This window comes from Argentina silus (assembly GCF_951799395.1).
Source record: "Argentina silus genome assembly, chromosome: 10".
Taxonomy (NCBI): domain Eukaryota; kingdom Metazoa; phylum Chordata; class Actinopteri; order Argentiniformes; family Argentinidae; genus Argentina; species Argentina silus.
The window spans coordinates 17,429,593-17,451,025 of record NC_139664.1 but is presented as its reverse complement, the minus strand read 5'-3'; the positions used below and the strand labels follow the sequence as shown (position 1 = coordinate 17,451,025).

General features: G+C 43.7%; 2 protein-coding genes across 4 annotated transcripts in view; both read left to right on the top strand.

Annotated features, from left to right (window-relative positions):
• Positions 1-422: 422 nt before the first annotated feature.
• ttk (ttk protein kinase) lies at positions 423-8,771 on the top strand. Of its 2 annotated transcripts, none has more exons than XM_083679505.1 (25): positions 423-487; positions 790-879; positions 1,062-1,284; positions 1,445-1,551; positions 1,694-1,840; positions 2,057-2,126; positions 2,250-2,331; positions 2,572-2,690; positions 2,829-2,910; positions 3,163-3,274; positions 3,584-3,806; positions 4,058-4,164; positions 4,255-4,398; positions 4,678-4,850; positions 5,066-5,202; positions 5,499-5,628; positions 5,762-5,854; positions 6,007-6,164; positions 6,468-6,619; positions 6,750-6,874; positions 6,985-7,056; positions 7,247-7,423; positions 7,540-7,636; positions 7,789-7,874; positions 8,254-8,771. In XM_083679505.1, the coding sequence occupies exons 2-25, from the start codon at positions 792-794 to the stop codon at positions 8,338-8,340; spliced, it is 2,991 nt and encodes a 996-aa protein (XP_083535631.1). In that variant the 5' UTR covers positions 423-487; positions 790-791; the 3' UTR covers positions 8,341-8,771. The 2 variants fall into 2 exon arrangements, with proteins under 2 accessions (XP_083535631.1, XP_083535630.1); XM_083679504.1 differs by having other exon boundaries at positions 3,581-3,806.
• Positions 8,772-9,484: 713 nt separating this feature from the next.
• bckdhb (branched chain keto acid dehydrogenase E1 subunit beta) overlaps positions 9,485-21,433 on the top strand; it is a 42,252-nt gene continuing 30,303 nt past the window's right edge. For both annotated transcript variants that reach the window (XM_083678103.1, XM_083678102.1), the window contains exons 1-8: positions 9,485-9,691; positions 10,285-10,362; positions 10,493-10,561; positions 13,775-13,908; positions 15,308-15,463; positions 16,129-16,237; positions 18,470-18,567; positions 20,136-20,246. In XM_083678103.1, the coding sequence (XP_083534229.1) occupies positions 9,496-9,691; positions 10,285-10,362; positions 10,493-10,561; positions 13,775-13,908; positions 15,308-15,463; positions 16,129-16,237; positions 18,470-18,567; positions 20,136-20,246 (951 nt within the window). In that variant the 5' untranslated portion in view covers positions 9,485-9,495. The remainder of the gene's footprint in view (positions 9,692-10,284; positions 10,363-10,492; positions 10,562-13,774; positions 13,909-15,307; positions 15,464-16,128; positions 16,238-18,469; positions 18,568-20,135; positions 20,247-21,433) is intronic.

Here is a 21,433-nt window from a genome sequence, read left to right as displayed (position 1 = left end):
CCCCCCCCCCCTGCAACTGTCAGAAAGCCCAGTAACCTATATAAAGCTTATAATAACTGTGAATGCTTTGTTGTATGACTTTCATCTATGAATGCATCATCGTCTTATGCTGGAGTACATAGAATCATTGCATTGTACAACCCACACAATCCTTTTTTTTTTTTTTTTTTTTTTTAATTATCAAGACAGCTCGTTATTGTCAGCGGTCCACTCTGCATGACGGGCAATTACTGTGTTTACTATGTAAGTGCATTTATTCACATCACAAAAACATCATAAAATACTTTCCTCGATGAAAGACTGGGAGATTGTTCTCATTTTTCACTGATAGGCGAAATCTCGAACGGGGCGTAGTTAACAGTGGATTCTGACCAATGAGCTCACGAAGTCCATGGACGTGGTATATTTGAAAGTGCGATAAACAGACAGACGGTCGACAACATTACTTGAGTATTTTGCAAGCGATTATACTTTTTTTTACGACACGGTATGAAACCTCGTACACTATCATAATAATAACAACGAGTAATATAGATTGTAGATTTGACAGCTCCGACCCAAGCAGATTTGACAGTCTTCTGTCTAGTTTGTCCAAGCTGTAGCTAGCTATTGCTTGCTAGCTAGCTAGCTGGCTAGACTACATTCGTATGTAGCTAGTATAGCCAGATATATAATGATGTATATCTAACGTCTAATAATGGCAGTAAATGGCGAACAACTATCTAATGTTAGTGATGATTCTGTCTAACTGCAAGCTAAATGTAGCTGAATTAACTATTTTCATTTCAGAGATGGAGGAGGAGGAGCATACTGATAGGAAGCAGCAACTTGCCATGCTGTGTCAAAAGCTCAACAAGATCAAAAGAGCTCTCAACGAAGGTAATGACACCATTAGCTGATTTTTTTCCAGGACAAGATACCAATCGTTCTATGCATAACGTAACCTATCTACATGCCAGTATTAAATAAACTGCCCTCACGCTTAACTGTGATTAATTTGACTGTACTGTATCATTGTAAAATATGTCAGTTCTGACTTTTTCCATACCATTTTCACACAGATGACACTGATAATATCAACCAGATCATTGGTTCAAAATGCCCTGAAACATGTCTCACATATCTGATGGACTTGGAGAAGAAAGGTGACCCTCACTCGGATCATATTCATCTCACAAAGCTCATGGACTCCTACACCAGAGTATTCTCTAACATGCCACTGGAGAAACAACGTCAAAATGAGAGCTACGCTAGGATGATGGTCAGATTTGCAGAACTGAGAGGGTGAGTGAAAATAACCATGATGGGCCTTGGTGGTCTGTCCAGTTTTCTCTTGCTTCCCTTTATCTGTAGGTTGGGTTAAATCAGTTGAAAATGTATAACAAATGTTTAAGACATCTTGGAGTCAGCGGAGTAAATCCTCCCTCCCTCTCTCTCCTCTCAGAATCCAAGATCCAAATGAAGCAGAGGGTAACTTCAACGTGGCAAGATCTCTCAACAAGGATTTTGCTTTTGTACACATTGCACATGCTCAGTTTGAACTGTCTCAAGGTAGAGATGCACAATAATCTTTTTGTTTGCAAGAATGAACTATTTCTACATTATTACGATACACATGTCCTCACATTGTACAGTCTTATTGTATGTTCCAGGTTGGGGTTGTTGAGTTTTCTCTGCTAATCTGTCTTCACAGGCAACACCAAGAAAAGCACTTACATACTGCAGAGGGCTATTGAGTTGAATGCCAAGCCCAAAGAATTGCTTGAGGCTGCCATGCAGAAGCTTCAGTCAGGCAAGGTACGGCTCCTCTCCCCCGAGGAGGATAAGGAAAACATCCAAGGTCAGTTTGAATACATTTTTCATACTTTGGGAATGTGTCCGTAAACACCAAACATTATTGCTCTGGGTTTTCCCTCTCTGTAATAGTTTGAATGAGATTAAGAAACTGCTATTCTGTTTATGGGCTTGTTTTTGAAATGTGTTTAATTTGAACACATTTATATATATATTGTGTGTGTTGCCTGAAATTCGCAATATTTTGCAAAACATTATACAGAATTTCGCAAAGTCTCGAGAAATTCAGACGGGACAGGCGACTTGCCGCTCTCCAGTATTTTCCGGTCAGGGTAAGAGACAAGTTATCTTTCACAGTAGTGCTCTGACTGCTTCTACATCAATTCCTATTCAGCTTTACTGTTTGCTTTGTGTTCTCCCAGAGTTTGTTGCTAACTCTGCCTTATCGCTCTCAGGACAGACCCACGGAATGCACCAGCAGAGGACCAGGTCCCCGCCTGGAGGTCAGGGCCTCAACGAGTTAGAGCCGTTGGCATGGTAGAGTTTGTTATGATCCTTGATGAGAAACACCTTTCCTTTTGTGTCTTTGTTTACCTCAGTGCTCTGCGCTGAAAGTGCATTTGTTTAAAGTGAACAACTCGTGTAGTCAAAGCGTTATGCTTGTGCATGGATGTGATTGCCACAAACGAGTGCATGTCAAGTTTCATCACTGCTCTGGTTTTAACTGTATGCATAACTGGTTTTAACTGGTATATAATTCTTTCTCCTGCCCTCCAGTCAGGGAGAGTGCCCATAGTCCCCCTCTCTATCCCAGAGATGGATGATGATGATGATGGGAGCAATGAGAGGCCAGTGAAGAAGAGTGAAGCTTTCATCCCAAGTAGCAGCATGTCCAGGTAAGCCTTGTTTAGCTTTCAGAGGCACACTCGCACATTGAATGCATTTATGATTCTAGTCATGAAAGTTGCTATTGTATCTTTGCTATTACTGTTTGTACAAGGATGACCTGAATATGATGAATGGATTTGTTTTAGGCAAACATCTGGCACCAGTGCCTTGTTTACCTTATCCTCTGCCAAGAAAACGTTTGGAGATGGGGACTTCTTAAATCTAAAGGTGTGTGTGATAACCAAATTGCAGTTCTAAGTTAATACTTAAGAAATAGAATAAGATCTAGATTTGAGAGAATAATTACTATAACAATGTGATTTCTTATGTAATTTCATTGCAAAGCTCAGAGAATGATCTGATCATTGGCAAACAGGTTAGTTAACGCCACTGCTAGAAGTTTGGGGACTTTCCCAGCTTTTTCCCTGTTGGCAGTAATGTCGTTGGTTGATGTCCTTGGTCATTGATTCGCTCTCTCAGCCGCCCATCATCAGTCCTGAGCCCCGCCCATGGGAAGACATGATGGCAATGGTGGACTCCACCACTACTCTCCTGCACAGCCAAGACAAGAGGGACCCCACTAGGAGGGAAGGTATTGTCTCACACACACACACACACAGGCAGTTGCCAATGGCCCCTGGTGTGATGAGCATTGATTATTTTCTCTTATGATGACTGTTGGATAGATGATTCAATTACTTAAACAAATGTATTTGTTGTACGTCGCTTTGGATAAAGGCGTCTGCTAAATGCCATAAATGTAAATGTAAATGGTTGGCACCAATAGTGTTGCCAGCAACATAACGCGTTGGAGTGATTCCATGTTGACTGTAGTCTAGTCAGTGTTCATGATGGGTGCAAAGAGCTAGTTCATTGATATGTCATTGTCTTTCTCAAGTAGACACCACTGACAACCTCAACCAGATTATCAGCTGCAACTCGGCTGAGACGTGCCGAGCGTATCTGATGAACCTGGAGAAGAGGGGCAACCCTCACACAGACCCCAACCTCCTCTTCAAGCTGAAGAACTGCTACTCCAAAGTCTTCTCCAGACTCCCACTGGGTCAGCACGGCAAACACGAGAGCTACGCCCGGATGCTGGTCAGATTCGCCGAACTCATGGGGTGAGCGTGTAAGACGATGGAAACAGAAAAAATGCCCTAGATTGCTTACCTCAGTAAACGACGTCTCTGGAACCCTGTGTGATCTGAATTGGGATGTGTGTTTTATTTAGAAAGTTTCTCTTTTCGCCGGTGTGCCAAAGAAAAATGTCAATTTGATGAAAATGTAGTGGACAATAAAGTTTTCTTTGTCTTACACTATTCTATGTTCTTTTATTCTTTTATACATTGTTTTTCTTTTCTGTATTCTATAGGATTGAGGACCCAGAAGAAGGTCGGGACCACTTCATCACTGCCAGATCCAACAGCAAAGCCTTTGCCTTTGTCCATATAGCATATGCTCAGTTTGAGGTTTCTCAAGGTAGGATTTCCCAATATAATATACGATATTAAATCAATTGGAGGTTACCTTCAGACACTAACGGATGGTGTCTCCCTGTTCTCCCACCAGGTAATGTGAAGAAAGGCTCTTCTATCCTCCAGAAAGCCCTGGGGTTAGACGCCAGGCCCACGGAGCACCTGGAGGCCGCCATGAGGAACCTGAAGGCTGGGAGAAGCCAGCTCCTCCCCACAGAGGACAGAGAGAGTCTTCCAGGTGGCTATTGGTTTACTAGTGTCAGTGTTTGCACATCTGATAAGGGTCATGTTCAGTAGGCACAACACTGGAAAGAAAAACGTTTGGAAACAGGGAGGGTATTACCTTGATTTGTCCACAGATTTATTCATTTATTTAATATTTCCGTGGTCAAAACGTTCTGCTATGTTGTTGTGCCTGTGGAAGACGGTCCTGTATATCCTGTCTTAAGTGGTGGTAAACTCAAACCTGGTGGAAGTTTCGGCGTTTGAATACAAACAAACAAAAATCTCTTTTTAGAGCCCCAGTCCCATGGCCCGGTGAGTTGGTCCAGTCACAGAGGAGAGAGGGAGCAGGAACTTCCCTCTAGGGTGTCTGTGACCCAGGGCCAGGGGCAACCTAAACCCCCCAGCAAGGAGCCGTCTTTAGGGTGGAAGTTGCCTGGCCGCATCAACCGACTCGTGTCTCCAGAGGTGTGTTGTTATGATATGATATGATTATTTGGGTTAATAATACAAAATGATATTAGTCACTAACTACTATGTTATCATCTCCTATTGTTTTGTGGTTTTTGAATTGTTCTTCATCATTTCTTTGGTCTTATGACTGTTTCTAATGATCTATTTGAGTCTGGATATCTCTTCCTTTCAACCTGGGGTTTTAATCATCCATGTGTGGTCCTGACCAGGAGAAATCCACCCCTCCTGACCCCAGGCCCATACCTCGTCTGCTGGGCTCACTGCCCACCCCGTCCCTCCCTCTCCCGTCCAGACTCAACCCCCCCTTCTGCCAGACACCCAACTACAAAGACCCCTGCGCTAACGGGTGAGGCCTGGGATGATGGCCTTGTACTAATACGGCTGACAAGCTGCTCACAGTACAAATTCGATCCCTATTCATGATCATGATATATAGGCTATAGACTGTATATATGTTCCGTATTTCGATTTTATACGTTTCATATTTCAATTGTATCGATTTGTGTGCGCTGAGACGAGTGCACTTCAGATGAAGCCTGACTTGACTACTTGACCTGTTGTGGATGATGACTCTTTCGGTTGTTGAGGTACGGTCAGGTCCATATTGACATCTCCCTGTTTCTCCTCTTCCGTTCCTCACAGTTTCATCACCCCCGTGGTGAAGAGTAACCCAATGTTGGCAGCCCCTCCCTCGGCAGCTCACAGGCCTGTCCCTGCCCAGCAGCCCTGTACCCCCCTCAGCCAGGTGTCCTATGTCCAGCAGACCCCCCAGGTACCCGCGCACCTACAGACACACGCGCGCGCATCACCATCTGTCATTATTATGTTCTATGTAGGTTTGTGTCAGATGAAATGCAGACATTTAAGATGGTTGAATGCATGTGTGTCTCACTGTCTTTCCTCAGAGCTCCATGACTGCTCTCTCAAACGACTCCATCACCATCAAGGGGAAACAGTTCTTCGTCCTGAAGATGATTGGCCGAGGAGGATCGAGCAAGGTGGGAACCTAGTCGTGTCACGTGACTTCATGTTTTTTGTTATGAAGTCATGGAAGTGTTTTTATTATTTATTATTTAAAAAAATAAATATATATATATGTTTCTCTTCTGTCATGTGATCACAGCGCTGGTTCCTTCCTTTGTTTTATCAGGTGTACCAGGTCCTGGACCACCGGAAGCAGCTGTTTGCCGTGAAGCACGTTAACCTGGAGGAGGCCGACGCCCAGACGGTGGAGAGCTACAAGAACGAGATTGAGCACCTGAACCACCTGCAGCAGTACAGCGACCAGATCATCAAGCTGTTTGACTAGTAAGGGGGTTGTTCACTGCTGTTCCCCGCCTTAGGCTTATTCAACTAGGGGGCTAACTATTTCCATATCCTGTCCCATTCCCTTAAAATAAGACATTTTGAAAATGAAAATATTTCATTTCATATTTCAGTTTATTTGAAAATAAGTAGTTACATGAACAGACATCGAAGAATCACAGGACGTAGACCAAGGCATATGAAGATTTTTTTTTTACATGGCATCATGATTTTAAAAGGGAGGGCGTCATTTAATTCTAAGTCGGGTACTAATCAAGTGTGTCGTTGTTTTTTGATTGGTTCTAGTGAGATCACCCACAGCTCCATCTTTATGGTGATGGAATGTGGGAACCTGGACCTTAATACCTGGCTGAGGAACCGCAAGTCTGTCAACCCACTGGAGAGGAAGTTCTACTGGAAGAACATGCTGGAGGCAGTCCACACCATCCACAAACATGGTTAGAGTCTCTCTCGGTCTGTCTGTCTGTCTCAACCATTGACCTGTATTATTTATCCAGGTGATGACAAACCTTTGCAGCATCTAACTCCATAGCATGTCTTTTTCCTTGGTTATTGTTGTGTGTGCAGGAATCGTCCACAGCGACTTGAAGCCGGCCAATTTTGTGATAGTAAACGCCTCGCTGAAACTGATCGACTTTGGCATCGCTAACCGCATCCAACCGGATGTGACGAGCATCATGAAAGACTCCCAGGTACAGCAAGAACCCAACCCCCCCCCCCCCCCCCAATTCTGCTTCAATGCCTTTAAACATAGACAGAGACTAAATACTTGTATGTAAATACTTCTTTTCCATAAACACAGGTGGGGACCTTGAACTACATGCCCCCTGAAGCCATCAAATACACATCCAATTCAGGGAAAGCCAGCTCCAAGGTAGATCTATATCCAAGAACATTCTCATTCATTCATGACGTCCCTGCTTTTGATGTCCAATTGACTTGTAGTACATTACACTCATAGTCTTTCTTGATGACAACGACAACAACACACATGCCAATGTGATAGAAAATCTGAGCACACTGATGTTTGATGGGTGTGGTTTGTGTTTGTTTTTAATCCCTAGATCAGTCCCAAAGGAGATGTGTGGTCCCTGGGGTGTATCCTCTACTGCATGACCTACGGCAAGACCCCGTTCCAGACCATCACCAACCAGATCACGAAGCTGCACGCCATCACCGACCCGTCCCACGAGATTGACTTCCCTGACATCGCAGAGAAGGATCTGCTGGATGTGTTGAAGGTGAGCGAGCAGGTTCATTTTGTGCTTTTCACTGGCTCTGTGGCTGAGTGTTGATTTAGCGAGGGAATGACAGATGGGAGGTATCTGATCGGTTGTTGTATTCTCTCTACCCAAAGAGATGTCTAGTACGAAACCCCAGAGATCGCATCTCCATCGCAGAGCTTCTGGAGCATTCATACCTACAGCTGCAGCGTCAACCATCGCCTGAACCAGGTACACACACACACACACACACACACACACACACACACTTGCAAGAGACGCACATTTGGTACATCTCATGTGCCATAATACGTGTGTCACAACAGTTTGAAAATTATTGTTTTGTAACTTATTTCATTTAGTCTCTCCCGCTCTATTCTCAGAACCTTCCTACAATAATGACCTGAGGAGGATCCTCAACGAGCTCGCCGCCCTGCAGTCTCCCAACAGCATCGCGAGAGCTGCCAATGTGAGCACAAACATAAACACAACTGTGGAATGCCAGGTCAAATAAACCAATGGGGAAATCATGCCACTTCTGCCAGACATTGGGAAATGTTTTTTCTCTGGGGGGGGGGGGTGATATATGTGGTCTTCTGTGGCTCAGTTGGTTGAGCATGGCACTAACAACGCTTAGGTTGTGGGTTTGATTCTTGCTGGGACCATATATACTGAAATGTATGCACTCACTGCAATGTAAGTCGCTTTGGATAAAAGCATCAGTTAAATGGCGCATATATTATTATTATTATGATTATATTATTTGCCACTTCTGTCAAACATTGGGAAATGTTTTTTATCCTAACTGTTTCTATCCTATCTACTGTCACCCTGTCTCTGCTTTACAGAACTTGGCGAAAATGGCCAACAGTGGTAGGAAACTGGATGCCGCAGATTGTGTGAAGTCATCCAGCCAGCCCTCCTGGAAGATGTGAGGAGATGGTGATGAAGTCTGGTTAAATCAGATGCTCTACTGATGCCCTGAAGCCCCATGACAGTCAGCTAAATAGACTCTGCTGTTATCCTAAACCAAGCACCACAAAGAGGAGACTCACTGCCCAGGCTTTGCACGCTGCTCAACCCCATAATGACACATAGCTCTACAGACTTCTGCCATGTCATTGCAATATTTGTAGTTTAACGCCTTTGGTCTTCTCCTGGTTCTTATCCTGAAGGAAAAAGTATGAGACACTTTTTCTTCTTTTATTATTATTATTATTTTTTTTTCAATCTTTTTTTTTTTTTTTTACTAACCACTTGGCAGCAGTAACTGTACCTCAGGTGATTACTTCCAGCCTAACAGCATTTTTGTATACTATTTGTCTGTTTCCTTATTGTGTCACTTTCTTTCCTCTTGTTTACTTGTCTGTCAACAAATGTAAGAAATAAACTTACTCCATGTTTGAATGTGGTGAATTTTTTCAACTTTCACGTGTTCATCTCTGCCACTCTCCACCATATATATTCACTCTGCCATATATCAGAATTATCAGAATCAGAATTATTTTATTTGGCCAAGTATATTTGCACATACAGGAAATTGACTTGGTGCATGGACATAATTATTATTCTGTAACTTACAAACATATTGTAAGTTAGATATGCATAAAACTCAATAATTTATGTTGTTAAACAGTGATGACTAGGCTGACTTAGCCTAACTTAACTGATTTGAAATGAGCACTGCAAAGTATATATATATATATATATATATATATATTGTTGTTATATATATATATATATATGTCATAAGAGCAAGTGCCTCTGCTCTGGATTTACACACTTGATGAGATTGATCCATGTGAATGATATCACAGAATAATGGTACCCTATGATCAAGGTGGCATACCTGCATTCCACACATTTTCCCCCCAGATAATCTATTTTACACATAGGGAGCCATCTATTATATTATTGGGGAATAACGTCAAAGTCAAACTTCAAAGTAATAGGATAATTAGGTTGACTTGAGTTGGCAGAGGAGCGGTTGAACCTACTGACACCACCCACTGTTTCAGCCAATACAAATACAGCACAGGAGTTCCACATGGGAGATCTGTCTTTCTGCTTCCTGTTGGATCACAACAGCAATGGCGGCCTCTGCACGGTTTCTGCTTCGGCGTTCAGGCTCTAAAGTCGCGATCACCAATGTAAACAGCGGGGCTCAGAGTTCTCTTGGGATCAGTCTCTTGAAACTGTCCCCGGGTTGCACCTCCCAAGTAAAAACACAGCGAAGGCATGCAGCACACTTCACCTTCCAGCCTGACCCTGTCCCCACACAATATGGTAAGCTACTAGGCTAGGCTAGCTAGCGGTTAGCTAAATGCCCTTGCGTTGTGCGCTGTAAAAGTTTTTTTTTTTTTTTTTTTTAACGTTAGCTTGCAAGATCTTAAACCTTGACTTTCCTATCAAGGATTTCTTAGATAATGCATTGTGGTGGCAAGCGTGTGTGAACATTCCAAATGAGCAACCCACGGCTAGCATTAGCTTTCTAGTAACCATTCATTTGAATTTCAGCATCTGCCAGACTTACTGTGTGTGTTGTTAGCAAGTTTGTTTGATGCCATAACCATTTCTTTGCGGTGTTTGACAGCTGTCACATATTGTTATCAGTGAAAGATTTGATGCATGTCGGTGCAGCTTTTAATCCTGGAATGCATAATGCCAAAATAACCGGTTTGCAAACAGTAGCAAACCATCTGAAGTAGTTTCACTATCAGTTACTTTTCACCGCTAGAGTGTATACTTTCACCGAGTGTCCTGCTATTTTAAATTACCCAGCATATCTGGTGTCACCAAATATCACTTATTTTATATAGACCGATTGAAATGTAAAACCATTCTCTCTTCAAGTGTCAAATTATCCAAACTTGTTGTAGGGCCCACTCAGAAGATGAACCTCTTCCAGTCTGTGACCAGTGCCTTGGACAACACCCTTGCTAGCGACCCCACAGCAGGTAAGATAAATTATTTAGCTTGCTTTTCTATTTTGATATTTATTAAAGCTAAAATCTTGCCAAACTCTACATGTAATAAGAATGAAGTAATAGCAGTAGATACTCGTCATACCCTGTGTGTCTCCCTCAGTCATCTTTGGAGAGGACGTAGCCTTTGGTGGAGTGTTTCGCTGCACAGTGGGCCTGAGAGACAAGTATGGTAAGAGTTTGATTCCTCTGCACGAATGACTGTTTAGATGAAAACTACAGAGGTTATCAATGTAGTCCCGGGACCATTCCAACATACACGTTGTAGCGAGAATAAGATATGCTAGAGTAGAGCTGTTAAAAAAAAATGCTGCTGTAGATCTTTTGGGCCAACCTGCTGTCTGACTGATGTCCTGACTGCTGACATCTTAGTACCACTAGGTGGCAGCAGAGGAGAGAGAGAGATTTTAGCAATGTGTTTGGTGTTCATACTCTCCACAATGTCCAACAGGGTCTGTTTGTTCCGTAGACCTTAGATTATGTTAACTCATGAAATGGTAATGTGCAACATGTACATGTAAAGGGGCAATCTGGTATTCAAACAATAAGAAGCAAGGACTGACCATCCATGAGATTTAAATGATAGTTTTAATCATGTTTGAAGCTATACAGTGTTTGTTTACAATTAAATATGAGTAAAGAAAGCTTGTATTTTGGGATCTAATGGGGTATTTTCTTCAATAATTATATTATATTTATAGTATATCTTAGTTATATTCTTCAAGAATTAATGGCTAGATATCATGAATTGTCGAAGTTAAATAATGGATGTACCAATCCCAGATTGCCCCTTTAACACAATTGGCACCAATTGACAATGTTGTTTGAATTCAGTGTTGACCTGTTTGCTGTAGTTTGACAGTTCAGTATTGGCCTAATAACTTCAAAGTTTGATTTGTCTCTGTGCTTATCAATCAACATTTCAGTTAACACATCACTGTAAATGAACCAATCGGCTAGAAAGCTAATAGCTGTGTGCTGATACTCTTTGCATGCAAGGTTTAAAGGGGGAGTTACATCTGTATTCAGATATCTGATAATTGGTCACAGATCTTTTTTTATAGAGCTGTTAACCTAATTGCAATATTGTAATCTTTATAGGCTACATGCACTTGATTATGGATTATGTTATCCTTATGTCCTTTAATATCGCTCAGCTTGGAAGGTAATTTTAAGAGGTGATTTAAATTGTGGGTAATGTGATTCATCAAAGGACCAATATGGAACATTCAAGCTGTCTAAATGCTTCCTAATGGTGGTAATGGCTATGTTTAATCGGCAGAGATCAGACAATGAGATCCCATGATTAGTTACTTCATTTATGAATTGCCTTTCTGTCTCTCCTGGCTGTCTCTTGGAATCGTGCGCGCATGTAGAAACACAACAGCTAAACACAACTGCAGGTCTGTTTCAGGGGCTTTATATTATTAGAAGGCAGGATGGTGTTGTTTGGAACTTGGAACTGAAGAGGTACCGTATTTCCACCAATCTTACTCCCTGTTCCTTTAACGTTATCCAGCCCTTCGCATTTTGAAATGGATGCCAGTAGTGTCTATTGTGTGCTCCAGCCGAGGCTACTCATCCCCTCCGTGTTCGTCATAGTTGACAGAGCTCAGCCCGGTCATGATTCATTCACCCCCAGCCTCAGCCTGCTGGAGGAGATATGTGATTAGGTTTTTGAGAAGGCCATACAAATCTGCCTTTTTCTGTGCTGCCTTTTGTTTTCATTGACGTCAGAGGTGTTGACCTTCTGGGAGGCATCATTGTTTTCCATGTCAGATGCAGACGCTAGAGAGGAGAATCGTACGTTTTAGTTTTTTTGTTTTGTTTTTGTAATCCCTAGCTCTCTCTCTCGGTTCGTTGACAGGAGCGATGTAACCCTCTGCCACCAGGCGCTATTGTACGACACGCAGGTTAGGCTTAATGTTGTTGGACGGCATGCAAATCATTTTTTTTTTTTTTTCTTTCTTCGGTGGAAGGCTGACGCATTCACTCCGGTGATATTCTCTCCATTGAGCAATAGACTCTCTAGTCTCTACAGTTGAGAGTTGTTCACCTGAAGGTGGAGCTCCCTGCTCTTCCTCCATCTCCCATCCCATCCATTTCAGGAGGGTGGGCCATCCACTCTCCTTTTTGTATTTGTTCTTTATCAACCAGTTAAGGAGGATCGGGGGAGAGAGGGGAGAAGAGGGCAAGCTGGGGAACGTTCCACCACACTACCGCTACCGTCCCATCATTTCTCTGGGTTAAATGGCCAGTCCAACGTCAGCGGCGACCAACGCGTTGTCATACATATAGTTTACTGAAGGTCACAACATAAAAGGAGAAAAGCTCTCCTCTGTATTTGTGTGAAGTCCAGCTGTAATTGAGCATCTCAGAGAGAGATGAATGCCCTTTAAAAAAAGAAGAAAAAGAAGAAGAAAAAAAAAGGCCGGATATATCTACAGGATTTTCACATTGGCCTGAAATGGCATGAAAATAGCTTCAGTGGCCACTCCAGAGAAGCATTAACGAGGTACAAACTGTCCCTAAGAATTGCTAATTGACCACTAGCCTACATTTTGCTGAGTTATTTTTTTTGTTTTTAAAGTGCTGATTTAGGGCCTCGGCCTAATTGGCAACCGTCCATTTCTCTGAAGGCATGTGGTGATTCTACAGTCAGGTCTTTGTGGTCAGAGAGAAAGAGAGGGCACTTGAGGCCAAGGCTCGCTGGACAGAAACAAGGTTGAGATCAAAGCCGGGAAAAGACTTGCTTGGCAATTACACAAAGCAACAGAGAGAAAGAGCGAGAACCAAAATAACATTCCCCACCAAATTTAGAGCCCTCGTCCTGCGGCCTCATTGTCAGATTATAGGGTTGGAGGACGGAAAAATAGTTTTTCTGTTATTATTCCGAGGGGTTTTTGGTGCGTCACAGGCAGCTAAAAGCTCGATTCGCTCTGTAGTTTGAGGAGGAGTTCTCTTGCTTTTTTGTCACTTCACTTGTTTGGCAGTGTGGTATTTTAAGAGTAGTGCATTTATACACAGCCATCAAGCAACTGTGGGGTAGTGTTGGTAAAAAGGGAAGGGGGGGGGATGGGTTGTTGTGATAAATCCTGTCATTCCTCATGTGCCCTGCCTCTCTGACATTTTATATCCGATGAGTGGATGTGTTTCAATTTTGGCCCTGGTAAATGTGGGTCTTATCTGCTATGTTCAGCTCCCCGGTTATAGAACAATTGAGTGACTGGTCTATCACTGTTATTTTCTCTCCTCTGTGTGTGTCCTCTTCTCTCCTCTCCTTGCCTGTCCTCTTCTCTTCTTTCCTCGCTTCCTCTCCTTCTCTCTTCTTCTCCTCTCCTGTTCTCTCCTCTTCTTCTTCTCTCTTGCTTTTCTCTCTCTCCAGGTAAAGACCGGGTCTTCAACACTCCTCTGTGTGAACAAGGCATCGTGGGCTTTGGGATCGGCGCTGCTGTTGCTGGTGCCACCGCCATCGCTGAGATCCAGTTTGCTGACTACATCTACCCTGCCTTCGACCAGGTGGGCAAGTTTGTCCCATCCCACTCGTCCCATTTATTTATTTCTTTTTAATAAACATCATTTTTGAATGCACTGGTTTGCCTGATTGGTTGATTATACAGGTAAGTTGTTTTGACGTTATAGAGTTCATCCTACTGTGAGACGGACGCATCCAGATTTGATCAGGGATTATGTGTCTGTCTGTGGTATTTCAACACGTTTTAATCCCGGTCAGAATGATACAGATCATTTGTTTGCGATCCAGGTATCCAGATCTACAGTATCTGGCAGATTTTTTTAGTGGTAAAAAATATCATGTAGCTCGATCTGATCCCGAATAGCAAAAAAAAGAATCCGGACTGGTTCTTATCCAGATTAAAAGTTTGGAAATACTGGGTCCCTGCTGACAAGACTCTGTGTCTGTATACTTCCCACGTCAGCTTCAGTCACGCACACTGCGGACATGTTCATCCACCAACACCTGCCACATTTGCATCCCTTGTCAATCTTTAGTAATGAGTAGAAAACATAATCATGCCTCATCCCCTTGCGAGTTCACTGTTCGTGAGTGATTAGGCTCCCACACAATGGCGGTATAATTAAACATCGTCAAACCCCCCACCCCATCCCTCCCACCTCCCTAAAAAATAACAAACCCAATTGAGATGCATCCTGGACAGGTGCCAACCAACCAAAGAACCAACCAAGCGACCAACCAGGCGCTAGTGTTAACAATATCTCCTGATGTGTGTTTCTCTCATACTCTCCTAGTCATAGCACAGGTGTTCCTGAGTTAGCTTAGGAAGACCTGAAATCGCCTCAGTCAAAAATAGGCCCCAAGAAACCAAGCCAACACCTTGGAAAGTTCTGCTCAGCATAAAACACTGGCTCCTTCATGTGTATATTCCCTGGATTTCCCTTTTGCATTGATATTCACCTCCCAGAAGATTAATGAAGCATGCGTATTCTGAGCTGGAGCACAGGGCACATTTGCTCCATCGACTTGTCTCCACGCGCCGCTTTACCTCTCGCTTTACCTCACGTCACTTCGGCGTGTCCTCGCCCTGCTCAAGATGAATGAGTTTCCCCTCCCTCGTCAAGGCAACAGAAAACAGCACATAATGGCGCTAACTGCTTCCCTCTCACTCTCTCTCTTTCTGCCAATACCAAGAATAGCCTAGACCAAACCAAATTCCTTGGAGTTCTTAGCCTGTTCATATGAAAATGGTTATCTTCAAATGTATTTTGAATATGGCACTTTTTTTTTTTAGGTTGTAGTCTTTAATTTGCTGCTGAGGATTAGTCTTCCTGGGACTGTTGTGCTTAGTGATTTATTGTCTTATCTCTCCCTATCTCTCCACCCATCCTGTCTGTCTGTTTCCCTGCCTGTGTGTGTGTGTGTGTGTCTGTCTGTCATCAGATTGTAAATGAGGCAGCCAAGTACCGGTATCGCTCTGGCAACCTGTTTGACTGTGGGAACCTGACCATCCGTGCGCCGTGGGGCTGTGTGGGGCATGGCTCCCTCTACCACTCCCAGAGCCCGGAGGCCTTCTTTGCCCACTGCCCGGGCATCAAGGTTAGACCGCCACACCTCTCTCTCTCTCTCATCCATCCACCCCCGGTGTAGGAGGGAAGCCACATGCAGACATAGATTGTTGCTATTGCTCTTGACCTGGCAACAGCAATGCTGTTGTCCATAGCCTTTGTCCCTGTATTCAGTGTAATGAAGCACACCCACCAATCAATATGTGTCTCACTGTGTGATTCAGCTGGGGAGCAGACATGATGCTCTGTGTGCGTCTGTGTGTGTCATTGAGCTGGCATTTAATGCACACGCTCCAAGGAAACAAGCATCTGTCAAAAATGTCAAATATCCGCCCTATCGTGAAAGGGAGGAATGGGAGTCCGATGTGACTCCTACGCCAAACACTGCCGAGCGGATCCAGTTAGCAGGTTTATGGCCGTGGCTCATCAGCGTCTACAGTCAATAGAGGAAACATCCTCCGTTCCGTCCTCTTTGCGAAAGGTCAAGCTAATAAATGTTATCTTCCTACGCTCTGACTGATAGCTGTAGAGCCAGGGGTCTGGGGGGCTGGAGAAACGGCTCGACTGAACCACACCGCCCTATCCACGTGTAGAGAAAACAAACACCTTCACCCACTTAGACACGTTGAACTACTTTTGATTATTGCTCAGGTATAAGGATTTTGATGGTGTGTGTGTGTGTTTTTCCTTCCACAGGTTGTGATCCCCAGGAGTCCGGTCCAAGCTAAGGGACTGCTGCTGGCTTGCATCGCTGATCAGAACCCCTGCATATTCTTTGAGCCCAAGATCCTGTACAGAGCAGCAGGTGAGAGAAGATTGTGTGTGTGTGTGTCCGTCCGTCCATGTGCACTTGCCTCAAGCATCCTCATTCCTGGACCCTCCATCTGTTTCCTTGGTGACAGATTGAAAACAAATGTGGTTTTGTATCTTGTGTGTATATGAGTCAGACCAGAGTGTGTGTATGAGGGGTGGTTTTATATATGTGAAGCAAGAAAACAAACAGCTGGCCATCTGGTGATTTGGATGAATTCCCGGTGGTCAGATCCGTTCTTAGGCCAGAGTGGGCCGCTCAAAATGGGGAGTAATGCGGGCCATAGTTCTATAATGATTTTGATGTTTCAAATGTAGCACTATCTCTCAGTTTATCAGTGACAGATGCTTCATGCTGCTGTCTCACCATCCCAAAATAGGTTTACTTATTCTTGCCAGTAGAGGGGGTAAGCACACATATTAGGGGGAATAGTTGGAATATGTGTATGTATTAAGGAATAGGCCTGTGTGTCAATTTGTGCTATGCAGTGGGCTCGGGAGCAGGTTGGCACTTTGGCAGCGGGCACTTGGGCTGACTCTTGGGCAAGGGGCACTTAGAGAGGGGCTGGCACTTAGGGCTAGCACATCGGCTCCATCGAATAAAATATCCTCCCTCGGTAAATGTCACATGTCACAATCTCTTTTTTTTAGTCACATGTTGCAGCCTTTTAATACCAGTTAAAAAAATCGAGTTAAGTGCCAACTTTGAGGGTGGTTGTCATCACATTGTGGACACAGTGCTCTTATTCACAAGACACTGGCAACCACCGAGTGAGAGATGGTGTGTTTGTTTTTTTGTCCAGCTAAAATAGTAGGTATGGGACGCCACCTTCATTATTGGATATTTCTCTTTCCGCCTCAAGTCTAGTTTTCCCGTAATTCCCATAAGTAGATATTTGTCTTTCTATTCTGTCAACAACCGCTCTTCTGTTTCGGTCTTCAGTTTCCTACTGGGAACTCCAAACGGCATTTAGGGAATTACTTCAATTTCCCAAGAGCAGCACACAGCGCCTCTACCTCTCGTGCAGAGTCTTCATGGCTCTGATGGATTCTTATTTGGACGATGAGGTCATTCTTTTTATTTAAGTAATTTTCTTCAGCAAGAGAGGATGAAACCACAACACGTTGGCTTCAAGAGGACTGTCGTTAAATGGAAGTCATGGGCAGAGATTCCCCTTATTAAAAAGGCAAATTTCTTAAAGACTATATAATACATTACAACTGTCAGGTGACTTTTCATAGTGACTAGTGGACTTTTGCATGCAACAGTTACTGAAATCCACTGCAACCAAAGCTAGCTCTTTTGAACTGCCTTTTTTCCTTACCTCTAGAGGAGGGGAGAGTATGGAAGTCATCCAGACAGTTCCGGGAAGCCAAGAGTGGGGTTGCGACCCAAGTCTATCCCCCCCGAGTATCAATACTGCGCCCAATTACAGTTGGGAGTTCATGCGTTACAATGCAGGAATGTTTTCAACAGCACAAATCACCCCAATCGCGCACACACCTTCTAAAGATGTTGTTGCTGTCAGGGTCAAAAGCTGTTGGCGCTTAAAAAAGCGCCCAAGACCTGTGTAATGTTATTACCGCATGGTCATTGAAGTATGTGCTGTGTGTTCTGTGCCATAAGTTTTCAGTTTAAGTGTTTGAAAGGTAAAAACCTTGTAGTTTGACCGTTGCTAAGAAGTCCAAGACCACTGTAATGAGTTCCAAAAGATTACAACCATGCTTCAGTCCAGCACTAATAAGCACATTGTGTTGGATCCGTTTTCAAAGGGATGGACCTCTCAGCAGCACCCTATTAAGAGTAATGTCCGTCGTCATTTCCCCCCCCCAATTTTGAACTAGGCCTATTTCCCATCCCACAAATGGTTTGTAGTCAGCATTGATCAGGGTGAGCGGCGCCCAGTGTATGATGGGGGCACACACAAGGCCTTTAGTGATTGATGAAGTTTGGAATAAGCATTTGAAACAGGCCAGATACTGTACTTTTATTTTTTAGTGTTTGTTTTTGTGGTAATTCCCTCAGTCATGTAATCCATCATGGAGATGTATGGGCGGTTTGGAACCTTATCGTTTGGCAAACCGCAGTTGCCATAACCAAGTGATTTAATTAATGTGTTTTGGGAATGACCTATACATTACTGTGTCTGTGTGTGTGTGTGTGTGTGTGTGTGCACACTGATGGAAGACTTGGCCAGTGTTGACGTCTTTGTCTCTGTATTTACAGTGGAACAGGTACCTGTGGAGCCATACACCATCCCTCTCTCACAGGCGGAGATCCTACAGGAAGGAAGTGATGTCACACTGGTTGCCTGGGGAACGCAGGTAAGACACGTGGAGGGAGTCATCATTGGTTGATTCTACAAGCCTGATTGTAAGCAGTCATAAGTTGTTGTCACAGTTTCTATGGACGGTGTGGTGCTGGGGGCAAACAAGACCAATTTTACATCTCCACCTTCGTTCTTTGACATTTTAAGCCGGTAAGGCTAGCAGAGTGATGGATTATCCTTCTTCCTTTTTTTTTTGCCCACCACCACCACTACCCCCTCCCGGTGGATTATCCCTCCCTCCATTACAAACGTCCGTCTACACGGTAGGGGGTTTCCCAGCAGGGGCTGGTGGTCGTACCTGTACCTCCCCTTATTTGTCCCAGACATCAGCCCGAATCCCCTCCTCAATGTTAATAATAGTTACATACGTCTGCTCCGTAGTCCATGCCTTCTATTGTCTCCCCCTCTCATCCCCTTGATGTGATGTTCTCTGGCCAGGATTATGGCCTGTCTAGCTCTCCATGGGAGTCGCCTTCCACAAAGATTCTGCCTGGCCACTTAAACAGGCTTATGCTACCCAGGGAGAGGAGCTCTAATGTACCTGGAGCGGTGGGGGGGCCGGAGGGGTTGGGGGGAGGGCGGGGTGGAGGAGGGGGAATCGGCTCCATCAAAGCCGTGTTTTTTTTTTCTGTCACAAGAATCCAGTCGAGGAGTGGAAATGCCACTCGTCTTTTCCGCACCCCATTACTCCCTCCAACCATCAGCCCTGCTCGGACGAGAGCAAAGAAAACAGCTTCTTCCTCTACGGAGTGGAGCGGTGCAGTAGGAACCTGGCTGAGCTCAAAGCCCTGCAGTAAAGACTGCTAATGAGAGAAACAGAAAGGCTACTTCTCTAGCGTTGGAGACCCTACTGTGTGTGATGATTCAGAGAGAGCCCAGTGTAGTTCTGTTCACATCGAGGCTTAATCCTAATCACCGGATCATTGTGTAATGTACATACAACATAATTGAATGAACTGACTTTTTTTGGTTTATGACTAATATGTCCCTTTTTAAATGAGAAATGGAGGAGTTTCTGTATTCTTTATAGTTGTCAACATCATCTGTATCAGTCAGACACTCAATGTTGATGGGTATGCGTTTCACAGTGAGTTTAGAATTGCACAGTTAGTGGACACAGTAATTCTAACGGAGGGTTTCCAGCTGTTCGATTGTCAAAGATTTATATCTGGAAACAGCCAGCATTGTCTGCCAATAAACATTGACTTAATTATCAAAACAGTGCTGTCTATTAGTTGAAGATGACTTGAATAAGAAACAATAACCTAATAAGGGATGGATGTTTTTGTATTTCTATTGTTATCGCATGTCAGTTTGTATATATTTTAAGGGTGGTTCCAAAGGGCCAGTTTCCCAGACATGAATTAAACCAAATCCCTGACTCAATTGCAATGGAGAATTTCAACTGATAATCTTCATTCAAAGATGCATTTAAGTCCCCAAGTGTCAGTTAAACTAAAGTGTTAACTGGACCCAAAGTGTTGCAGCTGTTATAGCTAATATCTGTTGTGTGACCTTAGAGTAGAATACACCCATGCATCACCTCTGACCTCTTACTTCCAGGTCCATGTGATGAGGGAGGTGGCCAACATGGCCCAGGAGAAACTGGGTGTGTCCTGTGAACTCATCGATCTACAGACCATCTTGCCTTGGGACTCGGACACAATCTGTAAGGTAATAAACAGATACACTCACATGCACAAACACAAATAAATCACCCTAATGAAAGATGGGTAACTCCCAATATGTCGGAGTTACAATTTGTTCACATTGGCCTCGTTTGACTTGACAAATTGTTTTGGGAACGAAGTTTAGTCAGTAATTGTTTGTTATGAATTAATGTTCGAAGCCCACCTGTTGGAATGTTTTTGATTTGGAAAATCACTTTTTATTTGCACATTGTGGTGGTTATTTACAAGGACCTCTGGGCCAGTGTTTGAACCTTCAGCATGGGAAAATGTCACTGGCAGCGAAAGTAGCTGTTTCACCTAAAAGCCTACAATTAATTCAACTAATCGTGTCACTGCTATATGCTTTAATGTGGCGCAGAAGCAATGTTGTTTTCCTCTGCAGTGTGGTTTTCTGATGTGGGCGATTGATTGAATTCTTTCTCCAGTCTTCCACAGCTGGTATGACTTCACTAGCACTGCATGCTGGATCACTTTGACACAGTCTCACTCATAGGGTGTTATGGTATACAAGAGAGAAAGCTGCTGGTGGCTGTTTTGAAGTACTCTGTGTGTCTGAGATTCACAGATTAGAGATCTGTTTCACAATGTTTAGACAGAGAAACATTTGTCCTATCAAATTGATGATAATAGGATGTGATATTCTGGGCAGACCAGCGCAGAATCTGTAACACACACACACACACACACACATCTGTAGACTTGTTTTTTAGATAACAGTCATGGGCTGTTTTCAGGCAAGCCCAGGGGTGTTGACACCGGCAAGTGAACCCTGCACATCTTGTCCACACATGACTGGCGAGATGTTCCATGGCATCGTAAACTGTGGCACACACTGTTGTGCTGTGAACATGGCAAGCCATTGGGGACACTGTCTGGCAAAAAGTGCTGGATGAATTTTTATATTGCCGTTTTATCGTGCAATTTTAAAGTCCCTCTGGTAAAGCACATGACACAGTCGGTAAGCACTGTGGGGCGTCTTGCTGCCAAGTAAATCTTAGAACCGACAGTTAAGGCACAAGATGAAATTGCGGTCGCAAGGTAGTAATTTAATAGGCAGCCCAATTGGAATCGATGGCATACATTATTGTCGTCTTGGCTCGGGGGGCCATTTTGAAAAAGGCAGTGAGCGACAGTGTGTTACGGGGTTGTTTGTTCAGAGACGACTTCTCA